We start from the raw sequence: 27,522 nt of genomic DNA on the forward strand, positions 1-27,522 counted from the left end.
TGAGAAGATGCATTCTGTAAGAAGAATTATTGTTGAACACGAATTAGTGTAAGATTTTCATTACTCATTTTTTGTTCAAGTATACAATTTTTTACTAGCCGGTTCTCTGTAGTTTTCCATTATTGTGACCTTTTGAAATTTTTGCTGTGCAGGAAAGTATGTCAGTGTGTACCGCAGTCATTACCAAAATTGGTGGGATGTTTCAACCAATATGGAACAAGTAACTATGAGCCCCAAAGAATCACAGTAGCTGCATTTTATGCAGAGGTAAGTTTAAAGTATGAGCTTTTATCGGAATGGATGAAGGGAGAAAACCACTTTGGCATTTTACTGTTACATTCTCATTTTTATATTACTTTTTTCTGTTTGATTGTCATCGTTTTGATTAATTATGATTTAATTTGATAATTTGTCCTAAGAAGCTTACCATGTAGGATTCCCTTTTCTCACACTTTATTTCACACTTCAGAAATCTATTGAACTATTACAGAAAATAAATGAAACACCTAAAATATAGTTAATATTAATGTTAGACTGTTCACAACTGTAATTTGATTTGCATAATGCAAATTGTGAAGACAGAATTTGTGTTAAAATATTCAGATTATATTGTTTTGCACTTACATATTCAACTGTCAGTATGTCGAAGGTGCACGAGGGTCATGGCTCTGCTTATAGCATTAATTACTAGCCTGATAGGCCAAAACATTATGACCAACTGCTTAATCGTGTGTTGGTCCAACTTTTGAATGTAATAAAGCAGCGCTTCTGTATGGTGTGGCTTCAGCAAGTCATTGGTATGTGTCCAGAATTACATGACGCCAGATGTCTTTGTACAGATCATGTAATCCACATGAATTGCTGACCGATGGTTTAGTGAACATTGAGCTTTTGCCAGAAAATGTCCTAAAATGTGCTTCATCAGGCTCAGATCACATGAATATTGTGGCCAGTAGACCTCCATAAGTTCACTCTCATGCCCCTCAAACCATTGTAGCATGGTTCTGGTCTTATTACATGGACAGTTGTCCTGCTGTAAAGGGCTATCATCATCAGGGAACATATCACACAAAAGGCATGCAGGTGGTTTGCAGTAATGTTCACATGCACAGCCATCAAAGTGCCTTTTATTGCTGCCATAGGTCTTATGAACACCTAGTTGAATGTGCTCATAGCATAATAGTGCCTTCCAACAGCTTTCGACTGTGGCACAGTGCACATACACAACACACAACTACCTGGGCGATGGCATTTTCAGAAACAACAGTAGACTTCATGTAACAACAAATGTGACTCGTCGGATCAGGTGACATGGCCCAGTTGTGACAATCCTGTGCCCACTGCAGTCACAATTGATAAAGTCATTAGGTCAACTGGGGAACACTTAGGGGTTGTTTGCTGCACAGATGCATGTTCAACAATGTGTGCTGAACAGTGTGTACTGAGACACTTGTACCTACACCAGCATTGTACTTTGTAATTAGACCTGCCACAAATCACTGCCCCTCCTGATTCACAGTGCAGATAAGTCTCTGACTTCCACGGTCTGTGCTGAAGCATGAATGTCCAACAGCTTATCATCTACTCATGGTTTCACCACCTGTCAGTCACATTCTATAGATACTCAAGACAGTAACTTGTAAAGAGCTGGCCACTTTCACCATATCTGAGCTGTTCATTTTCAGGTGGTGGGAAATAACAGATTGCCCTTCGTTGAAGTCACTTATGTCAGTAGATTTACCTATTTGCTCAATGTATCATCGCCTGAAAGATTCTTTATTTGTCTGTGCTCTGCTTGTATACTTTCCTTACTGTGTCACAGACTGCAAGGAGACATTCATCTCATAGTGGGCAGTAATCACAATGTTTTGGCTCATCAGTATGTAATCACCATTTTACCAGAACATACAAGTTGTGGAAGACATTGCATATTAGCATTGTTCTGCCTCTGCACATCTTCATAATATCAGACTGTAGAAACTTTACAACAGTACAGAATACTGTTGCACTACTTTTAAACTGAAATGCCATTAGATTAGGTTAGGTTATAGACTGTGGTGTAGAGTGGCCCTCATTATCACAAAAAGTTGTGCATCTGATGTTATTTTACTATACACTGAGCTGAGGTGACAAAAGTAATGGGAAAGCGATATGCACATATACAGATGGTGATAGACAAGGTATAAAAGGGCAGTGCATTGGTAGAGCTGTCATTTGTACTTAAGTGATTCATTGGAAAAGGCTTCTGACGTGATTATGGCGAAGTGGCGGGGATTAACAGGCATTGAACACAGAATGGTAGTTGGAGCTAGACGCTTGAGACATTCCATTTTGTTAGGGAATTCAATACACCGAGATACACAGTGTCAAGAGTGTGCCAAGAATATCAGATTTCAGACATTACATCTCACCATGGACAACACAGTGGTAGAGCAGAGCCATTTGCGTAGAGTTGTCAGTGTTAACAGACGAGAAGCCCTGAATGAAATAACTGCAGACATGAATGTGAGACATACAGTGAACATATCCTTTGGGACTGTGCAATGAAAATTGGGTTTAATGTGCTATGGCAGCAGATGACACACACAAATGCCTTTGCTAAAGAACAACGTTGCCTGCAGCACCTCTCTTGGGATCATGACTATGCCAATTGGACCCTAGATGACTGGAAAAATGTGGCATGTTGATATGAATTCTAATGTCACTTGGCGAGAGCTGATGAAGCCATGGACCCAGGTTATCAATAAGGCACTGTGTAAACTGGCGGTGGCTCCATAATGGTGTGAGAAGTTTTACATTAAATGGATTGGGTCCCCTGGTCCAACTCAACTGAGCATTGACTGGAAATGGGTATGTTTGGCTACTTGGAGACAATTTGCAGCCATTCGTGAACTTCATGTACCCAAACAACAAAGGAATTTTTATGGATGACAACACGCCATGTCACTGGGCCACAGTTGTTCATGATTGGTTTGGAGAACATTCAGACTGTTTGGGCAAATGACTTGGCCATCCAGATTGCCCTATGTGAATAGCATTGTACATTTATGGGACATAATCGAGAGATCAGCTCAAGCACAAAATCCTGCATCAGCAATACTATCACAGTTATGGATGGCTACAGGGACAGCACAGCTGAATATTTCTGCTGGAGACTTCCAATGACTTGTCGAGTCCATGCCGTGTCAAGTTTCTGCATTACACTGGGAAAAGGTGGTCTGATGCAATATTAGGAGGTATCCCATGACTTTTGTCATCTCAGTGTAATATGTTTCTGTATGACAGCAATTTTTTTTTTTTCTTCAGCTAATGGCCATGAGAGGTAGCCTCCAGATGGTCCTCATGGAAAGTATTATGTCAAACTTGTTGAACTGTTTGGCTGATCCGTCTCCAGTTGTCAGGCAATTATGTTTAAAAGGCCTGGCTTCACTTTCTTGCTGGGAGCAGGAACAGGTATGTAATACTTGTGTGTGTGTGTGTGTGTGTGTGTGGGGGGGGGGGGGGGGGTGTAAGGTAGCATTTGCAATTATGTCTATACCATATTTTATGGACCATAAGATGCACTTTTTTCTTCAAACAAAATTCAAGTGCATCTTATACTCGAAATTAATATAAAAATGTCCAGTGTTTGATTTCAAATTCCTGCCAGTCTTAAAAATAGCCATATATTTGACGCCATGGGAAACTTATCTCTATCTGGTAACATGGAAAAAAAAGCATTAGTATGATGTGGGATATAAATTGAAAGTAATAGGATATGCGGAAGAACATGGAAACAGAGCAGCTGAGCAGCTTTTTGGCCCTCTGCCAACAGAAAGTCATATGGCGAGTAGTAAAGAAGAACTGAAAAAATGAGGAAGACTAAATGTGAAAATAGAGGACTGAATGCAAAATGGCCAAAACTAGAAGACGATGTATTGAAATGGGTTCAGGGACACCGTCAAAATGACATTGGAATTAATACAAAAATAATTCAAATACACTCTCATCAGCTAGTGCTACAGAAGAACTTAATAGACTTTAAGGGTTGAATTGGTTGGTGCTACAGGTTTATGATGCGTCATGGACTTAGCATGCGAACCAAAACCGAAAAATCTAGAAAATGTCTTAAGAATATGAAGAGAAAATATTATCTTTCCATTGCTTTGTTATTCAACATTGAAAGAAAACAATTGTGAACTAAGCCAATTAGCAAATATGGATAAAACTCCTCTGACATTTGATGTGCTGAGTAACAGGACTGTTGCCACGAAAGGTGTTAAAACTGTAACTACAACATAAAAAAAGTTTTGCATCACCTTAAGAGTTCCGGAACCTGTACAGAAAATTGGAATAGAGATCAACATAAACATCATTTCTGCCCTTTTTATTGCTCATGAAAAGCACACACTGCATGTTGTACCACCATTCAGCGAGACCTTCGGTGGTGGTGGTGGTGGTGGTGGTGGTGGTGGTGGTCCAGATTGCTGTACACACTGGTACTTCTAATACCCAGTAGCACCTCCTTATGCATTGATGTATGCCTGTATTCATCGTGGCATACTGTCCACAAGTTCATCAAGGCACTGTTGGTCCAGATTGTCCCACTCCTCAATGGCGATTCAGTGTAGATCCCTCAGAGTGTTTGGTGGGTCATGTCGTCCATAAACAGCCCTTTTCAATCTATCCCAGGCATGTTCAATTGAGTTTATGTCTTTAGAAAATGCTGGCCATTCTAGTTGAGCAGTGTCATTATCTTGTAGGTAGTCATTCTCAAGATGTGCATGATGGGTATGTGAATTGTCGTCCATGAAGACGAATGCCTCGCCAATATGCTGCCTATATGGTTGCGCCATCAGACAGAGGATGTCATTCACGTATTGTACAGCCATTACAGCACCTTCCATGACCATTAGCTGCATACATTGGCCCCACATAATGCCACCCCAAAACAGCAGGGAACCTCCACCTTGCTGCACTCACTGGACAGTGTGTCTAAGGCGTTCATCCTCACTGGGTTGCCTCCAAACATATCTCCGACGATTGTCTCATTGAAGGCATATGTGACACTCATTGGTGAAGAGAACGTGATGCCAATCCTGAGCGGTCCATTCAGCATGTTGTAGGCCCATCTGTACCGTGATGCATGGTGTCAGGGTTGTGAAGATGGACCTCGCCAGGAACGTCGTGAGTGAAGTTGTGCATCTTGCAGCCTATTGCACTCGTTTTGAGTCATAAAATGACGTCCTGTGGCTGCAGAAAAAGCACTATTCAACATGGTGGCATTGCTATCAGGGTTCATCCGAGCCATAATGCATTAGTAGCAGTCACCCACTGCAGTAGTAGCCCTTGGGCGGCATGAGCGAGGCATGTCATCGACAGTTCCTGTCTCTCTGTATCTCCTCCATGTCCAAACAATATCGATTTGGTTCACTCAGAGATGCCTGGACACTTCCCTTTTTTGAGAGCCCTTCCTGACACAAAGCAACAATGCAGACGCGATCAAATCATTGTATTGACCATCTAGGCATGGTTGAACTACAGACAATAAGAGCCATGTACCTCCTTCCTGGGGGAATGACTGGAACTGATCAGCTGTCGGACGCTCTCCATGTAATAGGCATTGCTTATGCATGGTTTAGTGACATATCTGAACAGTCAAAGGGACTGTGTCTGTGATACAGTATGCACAGTCAACATCTATCTTCAGGAGTTCTGGGAACTGGGGTGATGCAAAACTTTTTTTGATGTGTGTATAAGAACAAGTGGACATGAAAAAATGCATTACACTGTTGTCCTTTCATGTTGTCGTTACAGTACTAAATGATCATTTGCCAGCGCAAAGCAATACCAAAACCTCTGAAATACTGCCAGATGTTGTTCTTGTAGACGGCAAGGGTTGGATGGACGAGGCTGGTATGAAATTATGCATTAACAGTGCATGGGAGAGAAGGAAAGGTGCTCTACTGAAGAAGGGTTCTCTTGTGGTAAATCAGTTTAGTAGTCATTTGAAAAAATCTGTGAAAGAATTTTTGAGACAGGGAAACACCAAGCTAGCTGTTATTCCAGGAGGACTTACATCTCAATTGTAACCTCTTTATGTCTTGATAAATAAACCATATAAAGTGTACTTGAGAGAGAAGTGGAAGAAATGGATGATGGATGAAACCCAACATGAATTCATGGTGGAGGGGCCCTTAAAACAAACTACAGTCAAACAAGTGGGTTGTGGGTAATACAGCCGTGGTCTAGAATGAAAAAATAAATAATTCAGAATGAGATTTTCACTCTGCAGCAGAGAGTGCACTGATATGAAACTTCCTGGCAGATTAAAACTGTGTGCCGGACCGAGACTCAAACTCGGGACCTTTGCCTTTCGCGGGCAAGTGCTCTACCAACTGAGCTACCCAAGCACGACTTACATCCCGTCCTCACAGCTTTACATCTGCCAGTACCTAGTCTCCTACCTTCCAAACTTAACAGAAGCTCTCCTATGAACCTTGCAATATCCTCCGCAATATCCTTTCTTTCAGGAATGCTAGTTCTGCAAGGTTCGCGGGAGAGCTTCTGTTAAGTTTGGAAGATAGGAGATGAGGTACTGGCAGAAGTAAAGCTGTGAGGACGGAGCGTGAGTCATGCTTGGGTAGCTCAGTTGGTAGAGCACTTGCTCGCGAAAGGCAAAGGTCCCGAGTTCGAGTCTTGGTCCAACACACAGTTTTAATCTGCCAGGAAATTTCAAATACTTCATTGTTAAATCTCTCAAGAAGTGCAGCATAAGTAATGCTCTCGGTGGCAGTGAAGACCATCTCGTATATATGAAGAGGACAATGATTTCAATGAAGAGGAAGAAGAAGAAGAAAGTTCAGATGATGATTTTCATGGATTTTAAAGGGTAGCTCGGTTTTATAAAATAGGTTTTTTTTTTTTTTTTCAGTCTGATAATAAAAGTGATAAAATGTTGTTTTTTTAATTATATAAAAATTAGTCCGTAGCGTCTTATAGTCCATAAAATATGGTACTTCTGTTCTTAATTCACCTGTTCAGGATTTTATGGAAAGCGTTTAAAATATTACCACTATATAATAATAAAAATAATTGGATGAAATGAAACACACTCCATATACAGTGGGAATGTTGAGTGCATAATAATTGACACAAAAAAGTGGAATATTTATGATCAACCATAATTATGCATAAATAAATACTTAATGGGCCATCAATACAACTTCACTTCATGAAAATATAATGCCATCTACTATTGAAAACACTGTTATAGTGTGTGGTCTATATGATTATAGATTGATAGCATGCTGTAGCATGACCTACTGCTACTCAGGGCCCGAGTTTTATCACAGTCAGCTCTAAGTTACTTTAAAATCTTTACTACTCATAGTGGTAGCCTTCCAGGACAAGAATTTCTCCCTTGTTCTGCTAAATGTGTCATTCTTAAAAGCTTGAAGAGCAAAATGCTCATGGAAAATAAAAATAATAATAATAATAATTCATGGCAAGCACCCGTATCATCTAACACAGCCACACATCGATCAAGACGCATCCTACACATGGCTAAGAAAAGGCTATATATACAGTGAGACGGATGGATTCATGATTGCAATACAGGATCAAACAATAAACACCAGATATTACAGCAAGCGTATTATTAAAGATCCCAATATCACAACAGATAAATGCAGACTTTGCAAACAACAAATAGAAACAGTAGATCACATCACAAGCGGATGTACAATACTAGCAAATACAGAATACACCAGATGACATGACAATGTAGCAAAAATAATACAACAACAACTTGCCATACAACGGAAACTAATAAAATAACATGTTCCCATATACAAGTATGCACCACAAAATGTACTGGAGAATGATGAATACAAATTATACTGGAACAGAACCATTATAACAGATAAAGCAACACCACATAACAAACCTGACATCATACTCACCAATAAAAAGAAGAAATTAACACAACTAATCGAAATATCCATACCCAATACAACAAATATACAGAAGAAAACAGGAGAAAAAATTGAAAAATACATCCAACTGGCTGAAGAAGTCAAGGACATGTGGCATCAGTATAAAGTTGACATTATACCAATTGTACTATCAACTACAGGAGTCATACCATGCAATATCCGCCAGTACATCAACGCAATGCAGCTACATCCAAATGTATATATACAACTACAGAAATCTGTAATTATTGATACATGTTCAATTACTCGAAAGTTCCTAAATGCAGTGTAACATATACCGTACAGTTAAAAGGAAGTCACACTTGATCAAGGTTCGCGTCACTTTCCATTTTTAACCAGACATAATGTCTGAGAAAGGAAAGGTAATAATAATAATAATAATATGCTCTCAGCATGTACAGTTTTGGAACCACAGTTGCAACTGAAGTAGAAAGAAAGAAAATGCTCATCATGCGGAAAGGTAAGAGCCTACATAAATGACTGTATTGAAGCTTAATGACAGCTGCAGCAGCAACAAGCACAACTGTATTAATCTTACAAGGAGGCCCTCCATACTGTAAATCACAGATTTTAATGCACTTCAAATATGTTGCAGAGGCACTTACACTGAGTACCTGGTTATCCAGTTTTTTAGCGACGGGCCTTAGTTTTTCAGAAAATTGATTTTGAAGCTCTTTGCGCACTTTGTATATCTGTAACATTACATGCATTCCAAGCAAGTCAGCGTAGCGCAGCGGTAAAGGTTCAGGTCTACTGCACTGGAGGTATCGTGTTCGAATCCTGCTCGTGTACTACTTCTTCTTCTTCTTCTTCCTTTTTTTTTTAAAAAAAAAAAATCAACCGTATTTTTCAATTTTATTTCAAAGAATATCAATAAACGGTGTAAAGTGTGTGAAATTATAAATATATATTCAGTTATTAATTTTTTCAAATATTTGTTCCATTTGTGGTTCTCATCATATTCTCCCAATTCATCTTCTTCGTTGATATCTATCAATTCATCATCAATAATGATCTGTCTTTCACCCAAGAGATCCCGAATTGCACTACATATCCATCGTCAATTGCAGTGGAATTGGCAGAGATCACACTAGGCGGTGTATTCGTTATGAGATTCAAATCGCAGAGTATATTTTCAGCGTGTTTAGTGGCATTTGTGATTTCACCTTTTGATCCTTCATTCAACTCCTCTACTTGTGGATCTTCTTCTGGCTGCACTACTGCAGAAACACTTGGTTCTTCCATTTCACAGAATTTTCTAACACACAGCACTAGAGACGCTTTGCGAGCAACTGGCGCTGTAATTAGATTTACGTAAAGGAATACAACTTGCATCCTCATTGGCCACAACTAGGAGCTGTGGTTCCCATTACGGCTAATGATATTCATAGGAGAGGGGATGATAATGGGCGGAGATCAATTTAGGTAATACAAGAAGTGACAGTTGTACGAACGGAATGAATATTTGAAAAAATGAATAACTGAATATATATTTATAATTTTGCACACCTTACACTGATTGTTGATATTCTTTGAAATGAAATTGAAAAATTCACTCGATTTTGGAAAAAAAAAAAAAAAAAGGTACACAAGCAGGATTCAAACACAATACCTCCACTGCATTAGCCCTGAACCTTTACCGCTATGCTACGCTGGCTTGCTCGGAATGCTTGTAATATTACAGATATACAAAGCACACAATGAACTTCAAAATCAATTTTCTGAAAAACTAAGGCCCATCACTAAAAAACCGGATAGCCAGGTACCCAGGGTAAGTGCCTCTACAACATATTTGAAGTGCATCAAAATCTATGATTTATAGTATGGAGGGTCCCCTAGTTAGTCCATTGATATTGCTGCTAGTGTAGAGATATCTGGTTCCCTAGATGAAAGCTACTGGGAGTTACTGGGAGTGACTTACGAAGGAGAGAAAAAGTCTCCCTGATGAAGGAACTTATACTTCAAAAAGTTAGGGGTAAATATTGTTCTGTGTTAATGGGTCTGTCAGCAGACTGAAATTTCACTGCTAGCAGATGAATACTCAGCCATTCTACCTCCTTGTAAGTTTACAGGAATTTTTTTTTTTTTTTTTTATACAAAAAGAGGATTAGTAAAAGTAATATTCTCCAAATCGTAGCGTAATGGCGCCCAATTTCGAATCATATCATGAGTTTATGTTATCTATTAACATGAAAATTAACGGGAGTCAAAACTATCATTAACAACTTTTTTTCCTGAATGAGTGCAGCACTTCATTCTTTGGAAAATAACTACCAGTGAACAAATCTTCATGTCTCACAACAAGCTAATAACAGAATAGAGAGAATCTGGTAGGACTGGAAAATTGCTAAAAAATGTAGAATGAATGTCTGGTGACCGTGCAAAGACTACAATTTCAGGATGGGAAAGAATGAAGAAACATTTGAATTGATGAGGTAAGAGAAAGGCATGAGATTGAATACTTCATGAATGCTTTCATCATTATGAAATATTATGGTAGTCACACTTCAAAGGCTATAAGTGTTGGACAAAAGCGTTGTACCTACTTGTGAAGTAATTGGTGCTACATTGCATAATGTATTAATTTTCAAGAATTGGTCTTTGGGCATAAAGTAATAATCATGAGCAAGCATAAATGCATAAGAATTAAAAGGGAAAAAAAGAGATGGGATAGAAATCATTGCTGTTGATTGAGTTAAGAAAATGTACTTTGGACAGATCAGTAGAAGTGAAATGAACCACTACACTCACACAGGTAAAGAGTCTTTAATAGCTGAAGAGTAGGGTTATAGGAAGATATATGGGTTCCACAGAGATGACACAAAAAGAAACTAGAAAAGTAAAAATGGAGTTCCTACAAGAAAGTTATTATGTTTATGATGTTGGTTTAGTGGATGAGGAAAGAATTCCATGAACAAATGTAACAAATGAAGGAATTGTAGTATGTTGGAACAGTACTTGAATCAGAGTCCAAAATATCGACACAGGATATAAAAAAGTGGAGACTATAGGTAAGCAACTTGAAAGACTGGTGACCTAAAAAAAAAATTAAAAAAATTGAAAATGAGGCTGCTGGTGGTAATAACAGTATGAGTTTACAACAGAAGTCTGAAGGAGGGAAGGTGGAGAGAAAAGAAATAATTTTAGCATTAAATAATGTGGTTTTGGGTAACAGTAGTATCCAAATATTTGCTGTCAGTTTAGTAATAGTAATTATGAAATGAGTTCCTTTGTGTAATTGTAAATGAAATTGTCTTGTTTTGTATTGACAGTGGGAAAGGGAGAAAGAGGGAGGCATAATTTTGAAAACTATGTCTTGTAAAAATATAGTTCTTAAATTTCACAATAAATACCTGTTGTCAGTTGCACAGATATTTTTATTTTGCTTTTCCTGTTTCAACAGATTAATATATTATCTTCAGAAGTCCACAAGATTAGGGCTAAATCATTAGACTTTGGTCATTCTTTTATGTGAAGTATAAGAAGTGTCCTCTTCAGTAGTTGCAAGGGCAACAGTCTGGATGATTGACTGATCTGGCCTTGTAACAATAACCAAAACGGCCTTGCTGTGCTGGTACTGCGAACGGCTGAAAGCAAGGGGAAACTACAGCCGTAATTTTTCCCGAGGGCATGCAGCTTTACTGTATGATTACATGATGATGGCATCCTCTTGGGTAAAATATTCCGGAGGTAAAATAGTCCCCCATTCGGATCTCCGGGCGGGGACTACTCAAGAGGATGTCGTTATCAGGAGAAAGAAAACGGGCGTTCTACGGATCGGAGCGTGGAATGTCAGATCCCTTAATCGGGCAGGTAGGTTAGAAAATTTAAAAAGGGAAATGGATAGGTTGAAGTTAGATATAGTGGGAATTAGTGAAGTTCGGTGGCAGGAGGAACAAGACTTCTGGTCAGGTGGCTACAGGGTTATAAACACAAAATCAAATAGGGGTAATGCAGGAGTAGGTTTAATAATGAATAGGAAAATAGGAATGCGGGTAAGCTACTACAAACAGCATAGTGAACGCATTATTGTGGCCAAGATAGATACGAAGCCCACACCTACTACAGTAGTACAAGTTTATATGCCAACTAGCTCTGCAGATGACGAAGAAATTGAAGAAATGTATGATGAAATAAAAGAAATTATTCAGATTGTGAAGGGAGACGAAAATTTAATAGTCATGGGTGACTGGAATTCGAGTGTAGGAAAAGGGAGAGAAGAAAACATAGTAGGTGAATATGGCTTGGGGGACAGAAATGAAAGAGGAAGCCGCCTGGTAGAATTTTGCACAGAGCACAACATAATCATAACTAACACTTGGTTTAAGAATCATGAAAGAAGATTGTATACATGGAAGAACCCTGGAGATACTAAAAGGTATCAGATAGATTATATAATGGTAAGACAGAGATTTAGGAACCAGGTTTTAAATTGTAAGACTTTTCCAGGGGCAGATGTGGACTCTGACCACAATCTATTGGTTATGACCTGTAGATTAAAACTGAAGAAACTGCAAAAAGGTGGGAATTTAAGGAGATGGGACCTGGATAAACTAAAAGAACCAGAGGTTGTACAGAGATTCAGGGAGAGCATAAGGGAGCAATTAACAGGAATGGGGGAAATAAATACAGTAGAAGAAGAATGGGTAGCTTTGAGGGATGAAGTAGTGAAGGCAGCAGAGGATCAAGTAGGTAAAAAGACGAGGGCTAGTAGAAATCCTTGGGTAACAGAAGAAATATTGAATTTAATTGATGAAAGGAGAAAATATAAAAATGCAGTAAGTGAAACAGGCAAAAAGGAATACAAACGTCTCAAAAATGAGATCGACAGGAAGTGCAAAATGGCTAAGCAGGGATGGCTAGAGGACAAATGTAAGGATGTAGAGGCCTATCTCACTAGGGGTAAGGTAGATACCGCCTACAGGAAAATTAAAGAGACCTTTGGAGATAAGAGAACGACTTGTATGAATATCAAGAGCTCAGATGGAAACCCAGTTCTAAGCAAAGAAGGGAAAGCAGAAAGGTGGAAGGAGTATATAGAGGGTCTATACAAGGGCGATGTACTTGAGGACAATATTATGGAAATGGAAGAGGATGTAGATGAAGATGAAATGGGAGATACGATACTGCGTGAAGAATTTGACAGAGCACTGAAAGACCTGAGTCGAAACAAGGCCCCCGGAGTAGACAATATTCCATTGGAACTACTGACGGCCGTGGGAGAGCCAGTCCTGACAAAACTCTACCATCTGGTGAGCAAGATGTATGAAACAGGCGAAATACCCTCAGACTTCAAGAAGAATATAATAATTCCAATCCCAAAGAAAGCAGGTGTTGACAGATGTGAAAATTACCGAACTATCAGCTTAATAAGTCACAGCTGCAAAATACTAACACGAATTCTTTACAGACGAATGGAAAAACTAGTAGAAGCCAACCTCGGGGAAGATCAGTTTGGATTCCGTAGAAACACTGGAACACGTGAGGCAATACTGACCTTACGACTTATCTTAGAAGAAAGATTAAGGAAAGGCAAACCTACGTTTCTAGCATTTGTAGACTTAGAGAAAGCTTTTGACAATGTTGACTGGAATACTCTCTTTCAAATTCTAAAGGTGGCAGGGGTAAAATACAGGGAGCGAAAGGCTATTTACAATTTGTACAGAAACCAGATGGCAGTTATAAGAGTCGAGGGGCATGAAAGGGAAGCAGTGGTTGGGAAGGGAGTAAGACAGGGTTGTAGCCTCTCCCCGATGTTGTTCAATCTGTATATTGAGCAAGCAGTAAAGGAAACAAAAGAAAAATTCGGAGTAGGTATTAAAATTCATGGAGAAGAAATAAAAACTTTGAGGTTCGCCGATGACATTGTAATTCTGTCAGAGACAGCAAAGGACTTGGAAGAGCAGTTGAATGGAATGGACAGTGTCTTGAAAGGAGGATATAAGATGAACATCAACAAAAGCAAAACAAGGATAATGGAATGTAGTCTAATTAAGTCGGGTGATGCTGAGGGAATTAGATTAGGAAATGAGGCACTTAAAGTAGTAAAGGAGTTTTGCTATTTGGGGAGCAAAATAACTGATGATGGTCGAAGTAGAGAGGATATAAAATGTAGGCTGGCAATGGCAAGGAAAGCGTTTCTGAAGAAGAGAAATTTGTTAACATCCAGTATTGATTTAGGTGTCAGGAAGTCATTTCTGAAAGTATTCGTATGGAGTGTAGCCATGTATGGAAGTGAAACATGGACGATAAATAGTTTGGACAAGAAGAGAATAGAAGCTTTCGAAATGTGGTGCTACAGAAGAATGCTGAAGATTAGATGGGTAGATCACATAACTAATGAAGTATTGAATAGGATTGGGGAGAAGAGAAGTTTGTGGCACAACTTGACCAGAAGAAGGGATCGGTTGGTAGGACTTGTTCTGAGGCATCAAGGGATCACCAATTTAGTATTGGAGGGCAGCGTGGAGGGTAAAAATCGTAGAGGGAGACCAAGAGATGAATACACCAAGCAGATTCAGAAGGATGTAGGTTGCAGTAGGTACTGGGAGATGAAAAAGCTTGCACAGGATAGAGTAGCATGGAGAGCTGCATCAAACCAGTCTCAGGACTGAAGACCACAACAACATAAGAAGTGTATTACAAAACGTACTTAGTTTTTGTTTACCAGATGTCAGTATCTTCTTCACAGAAACATAATGCTGCAACATGTCCAAAAAAGTCGACAGATTGATAATTTGTATTAAATGAATCACATTTATGTATGTAGTCAAGGTGTGGCACTAGGAGCAAGGAACGTATGTAAAGACATACAAAAATTATAACTGAAGTATGTAGAGAAGTTGTATGTAATGCACTTGAAATAGATGGCACATAGTTATAACATCTAAAAGGAATGGACTAAAATCCACATTTTATAAGAGATGCTGCACAATCATAGTAGTGTCTATTTTTCAGTGCAAGCTGAGTGTTCAACAAATCTTTTGATTGTATGGCATCTCTTATAAAATGTGAAATTTAGTCCACTGCTTTTAGATGTCAGAACTGTGTGCCATGTTTTTTCAGGTGTATTATATACAACTCCTTTATATACTTTAATTATAATTTTTATGCTTTTATATATATGTACCTTGCTGCTACCACAACAACTTGACTTCGTACATACACGTGATTTATTCACTATAAAGTACCAACCTGTTAACCTGTGCTTATAATAATCACATACAATATGTACATTTTGTAGACATGTCATGGCATTATTCTTCTGTGAAGATATGGCAAATTCTCATGTCTGATTCCACCAGTCAGCTTTGACCAATGACATCATCCTATATGTGGTCTCCTTTACAGGTGAACCACTCTTTCCTAAAATTTTCCCAATAAACTGATGTCAACCATTTGCCTTCCCTACCACAGTTCTCACATGCTCATTCCACCTCATACTGCTGTGCAGTGTTATCCCCAGATATGTAAACAACTTGACTGTTAAAGCAGGACACTAGTAATACTGTATTACATGTTTGATCTTCCCACTCGTCTGCATTAACGTGCATTTATTCACATTTAGGGCTAGCTGCCATTCATCACACCAACTGAAAATTTTGTCTAAGTTGTCTTGTATCTTTCTACAGTCACTCAACTATGACACCTTACCATATGCCACGGCATTATCAGCAAACAAACACAGATTGCTGCCTATCAGCCAAATCATTCACATACATAGAGTACAACAGCTGTCCTATCACAGTTCCCTGGGGAACTCCTGACAGTACCGTTGTCTCTTAATGAACACTCGCCGTCGACTACATACTGGGCTCTATTATTTAAGAAGTCTTCAAGCCACTCATATATCTGTGAACTTATTCCATATGCTTGTAATAGCAATGGGTACTGTGTTAAATACTTCCAGGAAATCTATAAATATGGAATCTGCCTGTTGCCCTCCATCCCTAGTTCTCAGTATATCATGTGAATACTGATTCCTGCACATAAGCTTCTCAGTCTCAAGAAACTTTATTATATTCAAATTGAGAATTTGATCAAGGATTCTGCAACAGGCAGAAGTTAGGGATTTTGGTCTGTAATTTTGCGGTGGTGTTCTTTTACCTTTATTATTCACTGGAGTCTCCTCCACTTTTTTCCAGTCACTTGGTACTTTGTGCTGGACAAGAGATTCATGATAAATGAAAGCTAGGTAAGGGACCTGTGCTGTAGAGTACTCTTTGTAAAATCGAACTGGGATTCCATCCAGACCCGGCGACTTACCTATTTTCAAGTCTTTAAGTTATTTTTCTACACCAGGTATGCTTATTACTATGTCGTCCATATGGGAGTCTGTCCGATGCTCAAATGATGGTATGTTTGTATGATTCTCCTGCTTGAATGATTTTTTGGACGTGAAATTTAAAACTTCGCTTCAGTTTTGCTATCTTCAATTCTCACACGAGACTGGTCAACAAGGTATTGAATGGAATATAGGTCAATTGTGGCTAATGATTCCTAAACATTATTTTTGCAATAGTACAGAGTCCAACACTAAAAAGCTAAAAATGCTGAAATAAACCACTGCAGGCATGTATTGCAAAACACAATTGTAATACACTTACAGTCGTTACGTAGACATCACATACACAGTACAGACAACAGGTCCAAAACAAAAACTCTAAAAAATATCAGTGTGCACACACCTACTATAAAAACAAGAAAAGTAACAGACCTTGAAATAATATGTAAGCCATGCCCTTAGATTCCGTGTAACGTCAGCCCCAGAATTTGTGTAACATTTAGAAAAAAAGCGAAATATTTGTGAGAACAAAAATTACAAATATGAGTGCAGATCATTTCACTCATAGCAGTCTAAGCTGTGGTCTTTTGTTCCTGCACAGTTTTATGTCAGTTATTAAGATAACCACAGATAACATTTAATAACAGGCCAATTACATAATTTTTATCTTAAAATCAGGACTTCACTTGTCAAAGCCGCTGGGTGGAGTCAGGCACAATAATTTATCCAAATTTATTAACAACAGCTGAAACAATATGAAGTGGTTTTGTAATAAACTACTTATACTTAACATAAATATTCAGCCAAGAATTAATTATTTATGATGATCTTAATTTTGTAGACTTCTGAAGATAACAGATTAATCTGTTGAAACCTGTAAAGCTAAATAAAAACATCTGTGCAGCTGACAACTGAATTTTAATCTGATATATGCTACAGTCCGTAGAAACACTGGAACACGTGAGGCAATACTGACCTTACGACTTATCTTAGAAGAAAGATTAAGGAAAGGCAAACCTACGTTTCTAGCATTTGTAGACTTAGAGAAAGCTTTTGACAATGTTGACTGGAATACTCTCTTTCAAATTCTAAAGGTGGCAGGGGTAAAATACAGGGAGCGAAAGGCTATTTACAATTTGTACAGAAACCAGATGGCAGTTATAAGAGTCGAGGGACATGAAAGGGAAGCAGTGGTTGGGAAGGGAGTAAGACAGGGTTGTAGCCTCTCCCCGATGTTGTTCAATCTGTATATTGAGCAAGCAGTAAAGGAAACAAAAGAAAAATTCGGAGTAGGTATTAAAATCCATGGAGAAGAAATAAAAACTTTGAGGTTCGCCGATGACATTGTAATTCTGTCAGAGACAGCAAAGGACTTGGAAGAGCAGTTGAATGGAATGGACAGTGTCTTGAAAGGAGGATATAAGATGAACATCAACAAAAGCAAAACAAGGATAATGGAATGTAGTCTAATTAAGTCTGGTGATGCTGAGGGAATTAGATTAGGAAATGAGGCACTTAAAGTAGTAAAGGAGTTTTGCTATTTGGGGAGCAAAATAACTGATGATGGTCGAAGTAGAGAGGATATAAAATGTAGACTGGCAATGGCAAGGAAAGCGTTTCTGAAGAAGAGAAATTTGTTAACATCGAGTATTGATTTAAGTGTCAGGAAGTCATTTCTGAAAGTATTCGTATGGAGTGTAGCCATGTATGGAAGTGAAACATGGACGATAAATAGTTTAGACAAGAAGAGAATAGAAGCTTTCGAAATGTGGTGCTACAGAAGAATGCTGAAGATTAGATGGGTAGATCATGTAACTAATGAGGAAGTATTGAATAGGATTGGAGAGAAGAGAAGTTTGTGGCACAACTTGACCAGAAGAAGGGATCGGTTGGTAGGGCATGTTCTGAGGCATCAAGGGATCACCAATTTAGTATTGGAGGGCAGCGTGGAGGGTAAAAATCGTAGAGGGAGACCACGAGATGAATACACTAAGCAGATTCGGAAGGATGTAGGTTGCAGTAGGTACTGGGAGATGAAAAAGCTTGCACAGGATAGAGTAGCATGGAGAGCTGCATCAAACCAGTCTCAGGACTGAAGACCACAACAAACAAACAAACAATATGCTACAGTTGCTGAGAAAATAACAGCTATGAAAAAAAAAATCATGATTTTAAAACTTTTGCTGCCAAACACTAGTAACACTATTACATTTTGCTCATTTAGTTGCTGAAGTCAGACTCCAAATTTCTTTTTAAGAAATTATTGAGGTTTTTCAGTGTTGGTACTTTAAGATTATACAAGACGAGCACAGATGTAATGTGTGGTTGCAAATTTGAATTATTTTATAAAATAAAATTATGATACATGCTACCAAAATTGGGTCTGATGTGGTGTCATTGCATCTTTTTTAATTTGTTGGAGAGCTTGGCATATGTTTTTGAAATTCATGTTTTCTTATTTTCTCTTTATTAGGTGAATAGGCATTCAGAATGCGTCTTGTCTGCCTTGCTGCAAGGATTGGATGACCAGGAAAATGGAAGCAAGATACCATTTGAAGCAATGAAAGGGTTCATCAGGATGTTGAAAGTGGCTGATGACACTCAGATAGAAAATATTCAAGTGACCATTGCTTTACGTATAAAACCTTATTTTGAGAAAGATGATCCTGAGCTTCGAGCTACAGCTATTCAGATCTTTGGTGACATTGCAAGATATGGCAACAAGCCATCTAAGACACCATTCCTGGAGCAAATAAATGGAAATTTAGCTTGTTTCTTTCTTCATCTGAATGATGATCATGAAATGGTCATTAAGGTAACATTTGTGGTTATTAAGTTCATTTATGTTATAAAATATATTAAATATTGTTATGGGTATTGAAAATATTGAATTTGCTTACCAGATGTTAGTAGATATAGGAACTGAAAGTAACCAGCGTAAGTGAAAGTTCCACCCAAGACACCTGCCCTCAGGAAACCAAAAAATAGAGGATTAGAGGGCTATACTTTAAAAAGTGCTAACAGTATGGTAGACAGCATTTCATTGTTGGTGTCACCTTAAACATTAAAATGAATCCCATCTTCTCAAGCTATACTAAAATGTAATTAGCTTTAGTGGATATGTTTATGTTATCTAACTTGCTGATTGTCAAAGATATCATTGAGGTGTGTAATCCAGGTTTAAAGTAGTTTCTCCACTTACAATATCTTCTGGATTCAGTTTTAAGTGACATCAGGCAATTTTTGACAAGTTTACCTGAAAATAACATAGCTGAAACATACTAAGTACTTTTAAAATGCATTTATTGCATCACAACACAGATAAAACTGACATGGGTTTAGTGCCCAAAAATTGATGTACGACTGACAGTAATACTGAGGCACTACTACGTTAATACTAACTGCTGTAATACTAATGTGATTCGGCTTCCACCATTGCTGGTTACCTAAGTTACAATATTTGCAGTCACGTTACGTATTGTTTGATCGTAATTGAATTTACAGTTAACATTTGTATGCTTTCATAAAACTGGTTATATATTTTAGCTGTGCAAATTATGGCAATATTTCTGAAACAATTAGCATGTTGAAATATCAGTTTCCATATCTAAATTTCATGAAATGTACATGGATAACAGTGTCCTAATTATTTCTGATAATTACTTTACAGTTGCAATATAACTTTTGTTCCTAACATGATTCCTGTGTCATTTCAATGGACTCTTTGTAATCACTATTAGTCTTTTACATATAAACTTCTCACAGGATAAGTTGGGCTTATGTTTATACTATGGTTTACACATTTTTCATTTATAGTACACTATCTCCTTAAAATTATCAGAACTGGTTTAAATTCAAATTAAGTCAACTAGTTTTCATTAATACAGTAGGCAAGCAATGTCAAAATTTAAACTTCTGCACATATATAAGTTCTCATAAACATCACGTTGTAGTATCATAATCTCCGAAATGTGTGAAATTGTACTCTTTGTTTCATACTATCCTATTCTGCTACATTACACACCTCTCCCATCATCTCCTGTTACCCAAGATTTGTGCAACTTTTGACTTAATCCTTAAATTGTCTTATATCCTTGACTTTTGTTTTTTCTCGTGATGAAGATCCAGTGGTTCCAAATACTGAAATCTGTTTTACCTTTTATTTATGACTATATCTGCTGACATCTAGTATGTAACAATTGTTTTCCATCTTCATTTGATGGGCATTTTATCTTGGAGTTCTTTCCTTTATAGACGTTTATACTTTTTCATGGTTTAGCACTAGGGAATAAAAAGATAGCATCTATTTTTGACAAAATTTGCATCTATTTTTGGCAAAGCCTACATCTAGGTTCTTGTAATTGTAAATGATTAAAAACATAAATTTAAAAGACTGTCGTGCTAGGTGCCTGCAGACAAGCCCTTAGTGCTTTGAAATGGAATGCTATAAAGAAGTGATGCTTGGGGAGCCTTTTGGCTCAAATGTTTCCTTTTTGCAGAAACTTCTTTGTCTGAAATAATCTTGCTGGTTTGCTTCATTTTGCTCCATTTGAGCTTTCAAGAAGCGATTGTTTCTGATGAAAAGCAGAAGCAACTTCCTGTCGGTGACCAGAGTGCTTCTCTGATTTAAGATATTTCTTGACCTTTTTTTTGTTTCCTCATCCAATGTGATGATTAAAAAACTGGAGAATATTGATTTTTGACCTTTTGTGGGTATTTTACAGCCTTATGACTCATACTTGATGACACTACAGCTTCAATTGACAAAGTACTTTACATACAAGTGGAATCAAAAACAATTCTATTCAGCTGTTAAGGGAAGATTTTCATTGTAGTCAAAATATGTTGACAGGTGTTTATTATTTTTTTTATTCCAGTTGCTACAGTGCAGAATGTGGGCACTATAAACTGTCACTCAGCCATGAGGATAAACAAATAGAATTAAGACCACCAGAGGATGGAGGAGCACTGTGGGGAATGTGCCCTGCTTTCCACTCGCAAGACAGACAGCCTACACCCATCTTCAATTTTTCTGCAAAAGCAGAACCGACACGTGGTCATAGGGATCGCCAATACATTTACTCTTGTGAGTTTATCAGACTCTGCGATGGACAAGAATTAGTCTCTTCATTCATTTCGATACAAGAAATGGAAACAATAAGGAGCACATAACATAAAGAATTCGTGATGTCTGCTGCTCAATTGCCTGCTGAAGTTGACAGTGCCGTAAATGAGGTAGTTCAGGCCCGACTTCTACCAGTATTGGAGGCAACCACAGTTCAAAATACCCACCAATTAAAACTGCAACTTTAAAATGTTTGTATTTGTACCAACTTTGGAAGTTTAGCTAGCAGACAAACATACATGTTTCTTTTTTGTAACTTCCTGGGTCTAATGGCAGATTCTAGCACTGCATTACATAGCGTGTGTCTTATACTGACAATTCAATTGCCTACAATTTGCGTGGCACCATGAAATTGAGTGCATTGATATGTTGTTGCATTTGTGCACTTTTTATTTTGCAAACATGTTCTTACGCACGTTATCCTTCCAAATTGGGCTTCACCAGATGTAAGATGTTGTTATCCAGTTCATTGTAGAAGATAAAACAAGAAGCTTTTTGTGAGAGTCAGGAAGGCACTGATATTTAGATTTTTGTTCTAATGAAATACATATAAATATTCAATTTTTGCAACACTTTTCAGGTTCCCATTATGAACTGTCATGCCATTCCAGAAATAATTTTTCATTGTTTTGTTCAGCTTATATTATTATTGTTGTCATTATCTTTGTTATTAGTAATAATAATAATGATGATTTCAGTAGAGACTGGTGTTGGGGGAGAGCATGGATGAGTTTAACTATGCAGAACACATCTCTTACAATATACTTAATGAAAACTGTGCTCTCTTCTATTCTATCTAATTTGTTATAATTTATTTTGTGCAGGCTTGCAAATATACGTTGAAGCAGGTATGCCCATGGTTGCAAACTGAGAAGCTGAATTCAATGTGCCAGGAACATTTGCATAATGAATCTGTTCTGTATTACACCAACTTCATCACAGCTGTTTCAAAAATTCTGGTATGTAACATTTGTCGTATAATTGATTATTTGCATCTTACTTTAAGAAAATTTCAACAAACTTAGTAAAGTTAACTTTAATAAGTAGATACACTGTTTGATCATAGATTCTGAACAGAAAATATTGTCCTTCCTGGCTATTCCATATTAAATAGCATATTAATTTTCTTTTGTCAGGATATTTTCACTTTGAATCTGTTGCAGTGTACTACCATGTACTCTTGCTGAAAATGAAACAAGAACTATGCTAGGGCTTGAGCCTTTTTCCATGAATTTTCTTAACAGAGATTGTAATTAAAATATCTTTAGGAAGAACATCTACCTCTAATGTGCCATTTTCTCCTTTCTCCTCATCTCAGTTTCCACATACACCCCTATCAATGATAGTAGTTGTTGTGGTCTTCAGTCCGAAGATTGGTTTGATGCAGCTCGCCATGCTGCTCTATCCTTTGCAAGGCTCTTCATCTCCGAATAAGTACTGCAACATACATCATTATGAATCTGCTTACTGTGTACATCTCTTGGTCTCCCTCTATGATTTTTACCTCCCATACTTCCCTCCAGTACTAAATTTGTGATCCCTTGATGCCTCAGAACATGTCCTACCATCCGATTCCTTCTTCTAGTCAGGTTGTACCACAAATTTCTTTTCTCCCCAATTCCATTCAACACCTCCACATTAGTTATGTAATCTACCCATCTAATCTTCAGCATTCTTCTGTAGCACCACATTTCAAATGCTTCTACTCTTTTCTCATCTAAACTGTTTATCATCCATGTTTCACTTCCATACATAGCTACACTCCATACAAATACTTTCAGAAAAGACTTCCTGGCACTTAAATCTGTACTCGATGTTCACAAATTTCGCTTCTTCACAAAAAATGTTCTTGCCATTGCCATTCTACATTTTATATCCACTCTATTTTGGCTATCCTCAGTTATTTTGCTACTCAAATAGCAGAATTCATCTACTACTTTCAGTGTTTCATTTCGTAATCTAATTCCCTCTGTGGGCATACAGCTGTAGTTGTTGAATCAATAATAAAAGAGAAACAAGTGTGGGACAAATTTAGTGGAGAGACTTATTCATATCTCATTGTAGAAGTTTATGTCCTAGTGATGCTTTTGCTGTATGTAATCCAAGTTACTCATTGTGTGACTCTTTACAGAGAAACAAACCCAGAGAGAGAGAGAGAGAGAGAGAGAGTGTAGGAGTAGTATAGTAGTAGTAGTAGAAGAATGAGTTATTCATGGATGTGAAGCTGTGAGCTCAGGTTGTGAGTCGCACTTGGATAGCTCAGTCAATGGAGCACTTGCCCATAAAAGGCAAAGGTCTCAAGTACAAGTCTTGCGGTCTGGCATAGAGCTTAAATCTGCCTGGAAGTTTCAGAAAGAGTAGTACTTTGCACTTGGAACATATCCATGGTTCATGCCCAGGTGACACTGTTGGATGAACACAACCTGCAAAATAAAAATAAAGTTACCTGGTTTAATTTTTTGTTGAGCAGCACACAGTAAATACCTTAAATTTGGTTCTAAATTAATGTAATGCTGGAAAGTACTGGTGAGAATATAGGTAATGGAAGAAAAAGAGGTAAGACATTGTGCCCGAACTGCAGCTATCTTCCACTGAAACTGTACCTCTGCCAATGACACATACATCATCATTTGAGGAAACTGCTGTGTCCTGTGTCAAGGTGAGGCAAACACAAAAGAGTGTAGGGATCTGTTAGTTGTTGACAGTTCAAATGTACTGCGATAATGGTACTTCTTAGGTATGTGGCAGCATGGGATGTGTGGGATCACCTTGTGCACTTTCTACTTACGTCTGGCACACCCAATCAGCGTGTTGAAGAAGCTCTTTTAGCAGCCATTGAAGTAATAAGATGCAACCAATTGTAGATTTTGATTTTGGTGCATGTTGGAATGAATAATGCTCCTTGTGTGGGATCTGAGGTAATACTTTGATCATTCCAGTAACTGACTGAGGTAATTGAGAAGACCAGCCTTGCTCACAGAATTTCAGTGATGCTTAAAATCTGCAGCATTGTCTCCAGAAATGATCAGGGCCCAATAGTACTAAGTCAATTAGGAGGCTTGAATCAAGACTTCAAAGGTTTTGTGACAAGCAAGGCTGTAACGTCTTGGACTTGTCATAGGGGCTGAGAATAGTAGGGTCACCCTAAATGAGTCAGGGCTCACTATAGAGCAAAGGCTGCTACCCATGTGGCTGATTATCTGTGGGTGCGTATGCTCAGTTTTTAGCTTAAGCGATTGCCAATCCATTCCAGATAATGACAGCTATAGGACACTCGTAAAGTATTAGGGTAATATTTAAAAAATTACCCCGACAGGTGAAATAATTCAAACTCTAGTGGTTAACTGCTGAAGCATTCACAATGAAGTTACAGAATTTGAAGCAGTCCCAAAAAGCTGTCGAGCTCATGTAATAAAAGGCACAGGAATTGGGCTAACATCCAAAATCGACAGCATTGAGAATTTTGGGGTACATGTATGTGTACATCAAAAAGATAGACGAGTCAGAAGTGACAGTGGCGCATTTGCCACAGTAAACTAGAAACTCGAATCCAGTTAGATAGAAATGAGAACTGCATGCAAGTTTATGTTTGTAAGACTCAGTATCAAGGGTGGGCATAAACTTGTAATTGAATCTTTCTATCATCCCTCAGGTGCAGCCCCAGAGGTAACAGAAAACTTGAGGCAGAACCTCACTTCATTAGTCCAAATACTGTCATCACTGGAAGAGACCTTAATCATCCAACAGTCATCTGCAAAAATTCTAGTTTTGTAAGTGATGGGCATCACAAGACATACTGCGAAATATTACTGCATGCCTTCTCAAAAAACTACCTAGAACAGATAGTTTGGGGGCCCACTTATGAAGAAAATTTGTAAGAGCTAATGACAACAAATGAAACTAACTTCATTGATGATGTCTGCATTGAAACTGATGTCATTTACCACAACACAGCCCTAACAACAATGATCAAGTACAAATGATAGATAAAACAAGTAGAAAGATATACATTTTCGGTAAGTTAGATAAAGAGACAGTTGTGTTACATCTTAAAGAGGAACTTTAAACAGGAGCAGTAGATCTACTGTGGCGCAGTTTAAAAGAATCGTTGACCATATACTAGATAGATATGTACCTAGTAGAACACTGGGTGTTTGAAGTAACTGTCTGTGATTTAAAATCACTGTAAAGAAACGTCTAAAGAAACATTGACTACTGCTAACAGAGGATTATAAGTTGATATATGCTGATGGAACATCTTTGGCAGTCAAGAGGGCAATAAGTGAAGCTTCCAGTGACTACCAAACTACCTTACTACAATCTTACCAAAAGATCTCTCACACAATCCAAACAAATTCCAGTCATTATGTTTTTAGGGCTAAAAATGTTAGTGAACAAGCACTCATAGATGATAAAGGAACTGAAATAGAGGGTAGTGAAGCAAAAGCAGGAATACTTAATTCAGTTTTCAAATTTTCCTTCACTAAGGAAGGTAAAGATACACTATCTCGTCTCATGCCCCAGCAGAGATGACTGACAAAGGTATTGGCATCTGTGGGCTTGAGTAACAACAAAAATCACTAAAATAAGGCTACAGGGCCCAATGGTATCCTTGTCAAAATCTACACAGAATTTTAACTATAATCTATGACAGATGCCTCAAAATAAAAACACAGACTCGTATGGTCTTCCCCTTCCACAGTTGGTTCTAGGCATTCTGTCTCCAACTGCTCCCACTTAGGTGTTCTCTCTTCTGTCCGGCGTGACAGGCCAACACTGGCTTTCTGTCTTCGGTCTGGTGCACATGCTCACATGCTGATAAACTATCTGCTGTGGTTCTAGGTGATTCCACTGCAGTCTGCTTCTGCTAAAAGCGTCTTGCAATGTTCCTTTTTGGGTCTGGTGCACCTGGTGCTCTGTCTGCAGTTCATTCCCCTTGTTTACAGTCCAAGTTGTTCTTTTTGTGGAGTTCTACTGGTGCCAATGTTGCATTTTCAACAACTCCAGTGCAATAGCCCAGGTTCTACTATGCTGGTACCCAATGTTGTGATCCATGAAGTTTTTCCATCACATTTACCTCTTAAAGACTGTCTGAGAACACTGCTCCAGTATCTGGGGATCTGTTCCAGAACCATTGTTTCATCATAGTTCATGGAATGATTAAGTTACAAACAGTACCCACCAATGGCTGATTTATTTGCTTGTCTTTGACGTACCTCTGATTTCCTTTGCCTCTGATGGCCATGGTCTTATTTGTTGTATGACATGCCACATTTGAAAGGTATATTGTAAATTCCTGGTTCTCATAGTACCAGGTAATCTTTCACATTTCTCAGTAGTCCTCTTATTTTGATAGGTGTACACAACACAGACTTGACATTATGCTTCCAGAGAATCCTGCTGATTTTGGCAGAAATAGATCCCTCGTAGGACAGTACACCACAGTCTTTGCTTCATGTTGCTCTTCTTCTAGATCATGTGGCTGAGTGGCTGGTTGAAGTGCCTTCTGAGTCTGTTTGGTCATGTATCCATTTCTGCAGAATACAGATCATACAGGCTATATTTTCACTGCCAAACTGGACAGGCCTTGGTGGAGGGGACTAACAGGGTCTCCCACAACTTAGTGAAAGGATTGCTGCGTTTTTCTGAGGCATCTCCACCAGCAGAGCTTGGGTACGCGTATGGCGACTTCAGGAGTTCCCTGCTGGGGCTGCCAACACTGCCAGACTATTTGTACGTTAAACTCTAGTCATACTTCAGCGAACATAAGTGTGGAGTGGAACATTGTTGTGGAGAATGGGGGTCTTAACTTCACCTTCTGGACTGGAAGGAAGGCACGACCTCAAGGTCAACTGTGCATTGATGAGCTGAAATGCTCTTGACGTAAAACAGTCTGTAGTGGGCAACCTCTGGAGCACCATCCACCCTCTAGTTGTATAAGGCTTGCTTCAGTACCCAGAGCTCTATCTTAATTGACATTTGTTTCCCCTGGTGGCTCGTGGGAGCCCTATATAACGACCTTAGTTCACATCTACTCTTGACGTGTTGGATGTACTGTCTGTTAGTACCTACACTCAACCAAACAAGAGAGCTTGGTTGATCAGTCCACACTAGAACTAGTCTCCGAATTGTAGTAA

General features: G+C 38.4%; 1 protein-coding gene across 3 annotated transcripts in view; it reads left to right on the forward strand.

The window, feature by feature from the left end:
* Positions 1 to 27,522, forward strand: part of LOC126457353 (maestro heat-like repeat-containing protein family member 1) — a 247,734-nt gene that overhangs the window by 158,951 nt on the left and 61,261 nt on the right. For 2 of the 3 annotated variants that reach the window (XM_050093582.1, XM_050093583.1), the window contains exons 24-27: positions 153 to 267; positions 3,307 to 3,453; positions 18,734 to 19,075; positions 22,210 to 22,344. In XM_050093582.1, the coding sequence (XP_049949539.1) occupies positions 153 to 267; positions 3,307 to 3,453; positions 18,734 to 19,075; positions 22,210 to 22,344 (739 nt within the window). Of the gene's footprint in view, positions 1 to 152; positions 268 to 3,306; positions 3,454 to 18,733; positions 19,076 to 22,209; positions 22,345 to 27,522 lie in introns of those variants that run through there. The other variant, XM_050093584.1, reaches the window with a different exon arrangement.

The sequence above is a fragment of the Schistocerca serialis genome, chromosome 2 (genome assembly GCF_023864345.2).
Source record: "Schistocerca serialis cubense isolate TAMUIC-IGC-003099 chromosome 2, iqSchSeri2.2, whole genome shotgun sequence".
Taxonomy (NCBI): domain Eukaryota; kingdom Metazoa; phylum Arthropoda; class Insecta; order Orthoptera; family Acrididae; genus Schistocerca; species Schistocerca serialis.